The sequence below is a fragment of the Chiroxiphia lanceolata genome, chromosome 11 (assembly GCF_009829145.1).
Source record: "Chiroxiphia lanceolata isolate bChiLan1 chromosome 11, bChiLan1.pri, whole genome shotgun sequence".
Taxonomy (NCBI): Eukaryota; Metazoa; Chordata; class Aves; order Passeriformes; family Pipridae; genus Chiroxiphia; species Chiroxiphia lanceolata.
The window spans coordinates 17,375,801-17,383,363 of record NC_045647.1 but is presented as its reverse complement, the minus strand read 5'-3'; the positions used below and the strand labels follow the sequence as shown (position 1 = coordinate 17,383,363).

Here is a 7,563-nt window from a genome sequence, read left to right as displayed (position 1 = left end):
TTGCAGAAAAACAGTTTATTACCACTGTAAAAGCGCACAGGAGTCGGTATATTCCCACTGCAGAACTGACAGTCACAGAGAAACAATCCCAGAGGAATGGAAGATTTTGCATGTGGAAGGCAAACAGGGACGGGGGCTGCGCAATGCCAGAGGGTTTCTCTAAACACAGACACTCACTCACCCCATGCATGTGCTCAGCTCCTCCTGGGGTGTCAGAGGGAAGGAATGGGGAGCGGATGAGCTCTCCGGAGCAGCTGGAGGAAGGGTGGGAATGTGGGAAGAGGAGTTTTCCTGAGAGACCCAGGGGAGCCTGAGACAAGCTCCAGTGCAGCCTCCTCTGCCTGCTGTTGGGCACGGCCCAGAGCAGAGGCGGAGGTGGGTGTTCGGCACCGCTGTGAGGCTCGGCTACAGCTGCCAAAAACGGGCCCTCGTTAAACTGGCAAGAAACAGGACGATGTTCCTGTGTTGGAGTTAAGTGAGCACCTGAGCTGTCCTTCAAGGCGCCCTCTCACGGAAACACCACGCTGTCTACCTGGAGGTGACCTTAAGCAGGTCAACACCACCGCGCTGTTCACTGAACAAATGCACAAAAGAACACAACATTCAGCCCCGAGGAGGGGAAGGCAGCACAGCCGCGGCCGGCAGCGGGCCCGCGGAGCCGGAGGGCGGATGGCCCCGCGCCCAGCGCCACTATCGGGGCGGACACCCGGGTATCGCGAGCAGCAGCTGCTGCTCGGCGGCTGCTCGGTGCCAGCCTGGAAGGCGCAGAGCCCACACCCAGGAGAACGCCAAGAGAACACCGACCCGTCCGTCTGCAGCCGCCAGCTGGGCTGCGGGGGAGAAACAATGGCGGCGCCCGCCGCGAACTACATCTCCCAGCGCCCCCCGGGCCGCCACAACACCCCAGGCGCATGCGCCCGGCGCGAACTCCGTTTCCCGGCAGGCCGGCCGAGCGCGCGGCCCGCCCCGCCCCGCCCTCTCCTCGCGCGCGCGGTGACGCAGCGCGGTGACGCGCAAAGTGTGCGCCCGGCACAGCGATCGCGGCCGCCGCGGGGAGCGCGGGGCCGGAGCAGGGGCCGGGGCGGCGGCGGCGGCGGCACCGCGGGCAGCGCGCAGGTAACGGGGCCGGGCGGGCCGGGACGCGCCGCCGGAGCTGAGCCGAGCACAGCCGGCCCGGTTGGCGGCCGCGGCCTCCGCGCCGGGCAGGGGCGGCATCGGCGGCGGGGCGGGGGGGGGAATCGCCTCAGGCGCTGAGGGGGCGCGGGGCGGGCGGCGGGTCCGCCCCCCCGACAGGGGGCGCCCTCAGGGCAGGGGGGGCCCGGCGGGCCCGGCCTGTCCCGCTCTGTCCCCCCCGGCCCGTCCGGCGGGGCCGGGCCTGCTCCGCCCCGCCCGCCCCGGGGCCCCGGGCCTGGCCCGCCCCCTCCGCCCTCTCTACCTCCTGCGCCGGGCCCGCTCGGCCGGGAGGTCTCCGCCCCCGCCGCGGCCTCCGCCGTCCTTTACACGCCGGGGTGGCCGGTGCGTCCCGCCGGGCCGGGCGGTGCGGGACCCCACGGGAGCTGTCACCGCCCGCCCCCGCCCACGGGAAGGGCGGCCCGCGTGGTTCCCCGTCCGGCCGCGCGGAGGGGAATCGATGTTGAAACAGAACGCAGGTTTTTTGTTTTGTTTGTTTGGGATTTTTTTTGTGGTTTTTTTTTTTACCTTATTTTGTGGACAGCAGAAGTTTGTTCCTGTTTTTTGGGCTTGTCCTGCCAGGTCAGCACGCAGTTCCAAGTTTGTTTTGTAAAAGCAGAAATTCCAGGAAATCGAATAACCTTGTGGTTTTCCCTGGCCTTAAAATATCCTAATTTTAAAAAACGATGAATTTTTAAACAGGTACTTAAAGCAGCATTAGGAATGTGATCAGTAGTAACAGCCAACTTGGAGCTCTGTTAAAAAGGGAAGTTGGACAAATGAGGACAGAGTATTACCACAAACCATGGTTTTGTGCTCTGTAGCTTGTGAGGATTTTATTTCTTTGTGGCATATTTTTTTCCACAAGTGAACTCCAGTGTTGACAGTTCGTGGTGCTTCAGCTTTAACTTCCACGTGGTTATTTCAGACTCAACAGGTTCAGGCAAATTGCTGTCAGGTATCTCATCTGTTTAAAGAATATTTGTGATGAGAGGGAGCATTTTATTTCCTCTTAAAGTGAGGAATTCTTTGTGTTAAAACATAAACGTGGAAGAACCTACAGATGTACTGCTCAGCTTACTCATTAGTGTTGTTACATTATTATATTAGTCTCCTTCTCAGCCATACTTAGAGTCATGTTTAGGAACAAATAGCCTGATTTAAGCTGGGTCAAAGTGTAGTTATTAGAATTTGAGTTGCCTCTGTACATGTGCATGTACAAGCTCTCATGTAATTTTTGTCCATTAATTTAAAGTGCACATTAATTAATGCCCACATTAATTTCAATGTGGAATCTTTTTACAAAATTAATTAAAATTGGGATTTTTTTTTTTGTTTGGGTTTTTTTTTTTCCCTGAGGTACAATTTTTGGGTTTGTTCCGTGGCTCCCTCATTTTCCATTTAAATTGCTAAGACAGGGATTTCGTGCTCATTTCCCAAATAACCAAATTGGTGGCTTTCAGGGTTTACAAGCAGGTTTATTTTCACCTAAGAGTTCTGATGGTTTAAGGTGTGTGCCTGTGTGGAGTCGGTGTGTTGAGAACCTCCTAATCCTTTCCCTGGACACAGCAGCAGTAAGGGAGTGAGCTGTGGTGGTGTTGGAGTTGGTGACACTCCAGTGTGTCGATGGACAGGAGGGTGGAGCTGAGCTGCTCCAACTGTTCCGTGCACTGAGTCAGGATTTGTGGTTAGAGGTCGCTGGACTTGATTTCTTCGCTGTTCAGAGGTGTCTCACTGAGGTGACTCAAGCGCTGAGGTTTCCAAAAACATGTGAGTACATCGAGGAATCTGAATATTTCTTTGGGTTTCCCTTTTTCTGTCAAGTTTTTACCTCTGACTGCAGAAGAGTAAAACACTGGTAAACCCTTTGCTGGGTGTGCTGGAACAGACGCGTGTGGGTTTTCAGTGGTGTTAAGGCTGCAAATATTTGTCTTTCAGAGTCAATTCCTTTGAGTAAGTGCTTTGCATTTTGTTAATATCAGTTTATTGATTCAAAGTGTTATTTTGACAACAGTGGTTCTTGGGAAAAAAATCCGTTCTTTAGGTTATTAGATGTCCTGACTGAAATCTGTAATAGGCCATGATTTTCAAAACTCATTTAAAAAAAAATTTACCACTACCCCCCCTGAATTTAAATCTGCTCTGTTCTTCTGGTTCCTGGAGAGCAGTTTAAGATGGAATTTGTTCAGCAGCCTGTCCAAGGGAAATAGTGAAGATCAGGGCTGCTCTTTCAGGCCTCCTCTCCAGCAGGCCGGGCGTGTTGCTGATGGCTACAGGTTAGTTCATGCTGTCTGTGTTCTGGTCCTCTCTGCAGTGTTTTTCACTTTGGTTTGACATGGAATTCTTGAAAAAAGTGAGTACAGTAGGAGTTTCTGTGGTGCCACCTAGAACAGTAATATTTGTCTGAATAAATTGGGAGGGATAAGCCTGTGGAATAGACGAGATGCCTTGGTGAGACATTCACTGTCATTGCTGTGTCCTGATAGAAAGGGTGGCATTTGTGTGTTTGAATTTTATTTCAGGAAAATAGCTGAGTGTCAAAACCAGGTATTTAGGCTGATAATGTGCTTTACTGGGGCAATACTCCAGGTTTTAGGGACTGTTGGGATGTTTCCATTTTTTCCTGGTTATGGCTGGGCACAGACTGTCCCAGAGGGCAGCGTGAGCAGTTCCTGTGGTCTTCCTGACTGGAACTTTGTTGACCTCTTGCAGGTATTGCTGGACCTTTCTCATTTCCTAGCAGCAACAGTTAAGGGTTGTTAGAGGAAGTAAAGTGGTTTTGAGATTGCAGGAGAGCCCGAACATGCCCTGTACCAGCTCTGGGCTCACAGGGCCCTTCTTTCTGTATCCCCTGGGTACAGGATGAAGGTGGAGGTGTCGGAAATGGTTGAATGCAGATTCAGTTACAGCGTTCTGGGGCCCAGAGTGGATTTGTCTGGATGTTTGTCTGTGATGTTTAAAAGCTCTGAAGTGCTGCTGGCAAGTGATATTCAGTTAATGAAAAAGGAAATGGAGCTTTATGAGCTCAGAATAGTTTTCCTTTTCAAAGGTGTTCTGGGGTGTGTGTGTGTGTACAGTCTCATTATGTTTGTTGCCTGCATCGAGGCAGTGTTTCTTCCTAAGCAATTTGTGCATTTGCATCGCATTTCCTGGTGTAGTTCTGAGATGAATGAATAATGAATGCCCCAGATAAAATCATAATTACTTGTGATTTAGAAAACATCATCTTTCTTTATGCTTAGGTAGTTTTTTTGTTAGCATGTGCTCACTTCATATAGTACTTATCAAAATGCTGTTGTAGTCACAGGTTTATCTTTCCATAGTCTTGGGGTGATGATTTTTGTGCAGTTTGTCCCAGTTTCATCATCAGCCAGGTGATCTTCACTTCTTGTCTCCCATTTAACTAACAGTCACAGTACATTAGATTCAGAAGCACCTATGAGACAAGAAGCAGAACTGTAGGATTGTTCATCCATTCCCTGAGTGAGGAGGTGTCCAACACTCAGTTAAGCATGGTGATGTTTTCCAGAGAGAACTTGGGCTATAAATGCTTATGTAATCTGTGTTGGCCTATGGCTGCCTTTATAGTCTGTCATTTGACTGACCCCTGAATCTGTATTTCAGGAATTGAAGTGTATGTCACTGTCTTAAACACATCTGTATTTAATATTGTTTTGGAAAGTCTTTTTCTGTGTCAATTATGACAAATGAGTGTTTAATCTCATGGCAGATGGATAATGGCCATGTTATGGCTAATGAAATGCTGGGAATCTGTGCAGTTTTGGATGTGAAAGAAGCTCTTTTGCTTTGATTTCTCAGCCCCACCTTCAGTACAAGGTCAGTTTATAAATCAGGATTGGGTATTCCTTCCTCCAGAAGTTACGACTTCCCAGCAATCACAGTCTGTCAGGTTGGAAACTAAGGGCACAGCAGTGTTTTGAGACAGATTTTTGTTCTAGTTGATTTGTCAGATTGATAAAAGCTGACACTTGGAAATTTAGAAGCTTAAACTGAATCTACAGTGATAGTTCTCTTCATTAAGTGGTACCTTAACAAGTCACTCAGTTCTGTAGAGGGATTCTCTTTTGAGGATGAGAAGATAAATCTTCTGTCAGCTGCTGTCACGAGAGTAAAGGCTGATAAACCTGAAGTAATTGCTCCAGTGCTCCCTCCTGTGACCATCCTTCCTTCCTGCTGGATCCACTGGCTGTTCTTGGAAACCTTGAACAAGTGGTCAGGTGGTGCCCTGCTCTTTCCCAACCACTGCTGTCCTGGAGCTACTCCCACTGCCCGCAGCTGCTCCCTGGCACCGTGTACCTGATATGTTTGTTGGCACTTCCACTGCTGTCTGGAGGGTGTTAAACTGCAACAATGACACTGATCACAGTCCTGCTGCCCTGGCTTTGTTGGTTCTGGAGTAAATCACCAGGAAGGACCGACTCAGGTCTGCTCCTGGAGTGGAGGAGCAGTGGAGCTTTTAGGAGGTTCAGCAGTGAACACCCCTTGGGTGAGGTGTGCATTCCTCTGTCCTGGTCAGGGCTGTCCTGCACCAGTCAAGACTTGTGTGCAGTGTGCATGTGTTCTTTAGTCTTCAGGCACAGGACCAAAAAGAAACTCTCAGCTTTGAAAGCAGAATGCTGTCACTTGATCTTCTCTCTCCTTGTTGCTGAGTATTTGCCTCTTTCAAATGACTTGTAATCTTTGTTTTAGGTTATTTCAATGAATATAGTGACATGGTGGGATTTCTCGCTCATTTTTATGCCCTTTCTTCTTTTTCTGGTTGTGCCCTCTGCCTTAGGCTAAGCCATGACTTCAGGAACTGGTCATGTGGACTCCAAGGCTGAGCTCACTACTTTGCTTGAGCAATGGGAGAAAGAACATGGCAGCGGGCAAGACATGGTCCCTATTCTCACCAGGTAAGATCTGCTAAGCAAATTCCTAGATTGAAGTATCTGAAGTTACTTGACAGCAGCTTTAACCACGTTTTTGCTTGAGGTTTTCACATACCTGATAACCTGTAATTCATTTTCGTGGTCTGGAAGTTGAACTATAGGTGTGGTATTTTAATGCAAATTTTTGGTGAGAAATTTAATATTGTGAAGGCCTTACACAAATTGTCTTTAAAACATGAATTTAATTCTCATAAATAATAGAAGTCAGGAAAAATAATTAGAAGTTGATATAAATCTGCTATCTTAACATGAAGCTTCTGAAACATTTATCAAGATGGGAATATGTGAGAATGTTGTTCCATCATTGGTAGTGTGAGGGGTTTGAGTTTGCAGTAAAGTTGGTTAGATTAAATGAAAGGACAAGAGTAGTATTATTGAAGTTCACAGAACATGTTTGAAGGGAAATTTTGAAACTTGGTTAATTATTTTAAACTGTGTGTTGATTGACTGGCCTCGTATTGCATATGTGAGGAACATATTACCTGGACCAATAAATTGTTTTTAGGAGCTGTGTAGGTAACACCATTAATTATAAGACATCATCTATTACAAGAGAAACATTTGAATTATCAGTTGGATTTGTAGTTTCCCAAGCCAGGCCTCAGTTGGGTAGGCTGACATTACTCTTGATTTAGCAGGAGATTCACAGAAATTCCTCCCAATCCCTCCTCACACATCTGCTGGCAGACCCATGGCCTGCCTGGTGTGTGCAGGACTGAACTGCTCTGGATTCCAGGAGCAATCCAGGTTTATGTTCTGCTCTGCCCTGTGTTGTAGGGCCAGCCAAGTCAGCTCATGGAGTCTGAGCTGGCACTGGGTGGAAGTAACAGGAATCTGGTGGAGCTTCTTGCTCAGGTCTATGCTGTGCCTCACCTACTGGGCACAGCTTTTTTTGCTGTTCTTACTACATGTTAAAAATAGCAGCTCAGAAAGAGGGAGATGAGCAGCAGAAAACCAACCCTAAACACTTGAAAATTAGTAGGTCTCTTGAAAATTGTGAGACATGTTTTGGTGTGTCTTTGGGTCTTGTCTGAAGGAAACATATGTGCTGTTTCAAGACTTTTTTTTTTTTAGGCATAACCAGAATTTTACTGTATTCTAAGAAATTTAAAGACATTTGAATTAAACATGTCTTTTCTTGTGTTTATAGCAGTCTGGCACTTCTTGCTCCCACTCAGCTCCTGGAACTCCCTACATTATTTACGCCCAGACAAGTCTGATAACTCTCTGTTGATTCTCAGAGTTTCTGTGCAGCAGGCAGAGTGGTTATGAATGGTGAAAGCTTGGGTATTTTGGCTTTGGTGGAGATAGTGTAGATTTATTTAAGGTAGATAGCAAGGGGATCTACTGGCTCTGTCAGGATTTGGATTTACACTGTCTCAGGTATCAATGAAAGCCTTGTGTGTGTTTGGAGTTTTAGGTATTTAGATATTTAGAATTT

The 7,563-nt window shown here is 47.9% G+C and overlaps 1 protein-coding gene across 6 annotated transcripts in view; it reads left to right on the top strand.

Annotated features, from left to right (window-relative positions):
• The first annotated feature begins 986 nt into the window (after positions 1-986).
• DCAF1 (DDB1 and CUL4 associated factor 1) overlaps positions 987-7,563 on the top strand; it is a 50,763-nt gene continuing 44,186 nt past the window's right edge. For 3 of the 6 annotated variants that reach the window (XM_032698994.1, XM_032698990.1, XM_032698995.1), the window contains exons 1-2: positions 987-1,116; positions 5,969-6,086. In XM_032698994.1, the coding sequence (XP_032554885.1) occupies positions 5,977-6,086 (110 nt within the window). In that variant the 5' untranslated portion in view covers positions 987-1,116; positions 5,969-5,976. Of the gene's footprint in view, positions 1,117-1,569; positions 1,650-1,681; positions 1,753-2,585; positions 2,941-5,968; positions 6,087-7,563 lie in introns of those variants that run through there. The other 3 variants (XM_032698992.1, XM_032698993.1, XM_032698991.1) reach the window with 3 other exon arrangements.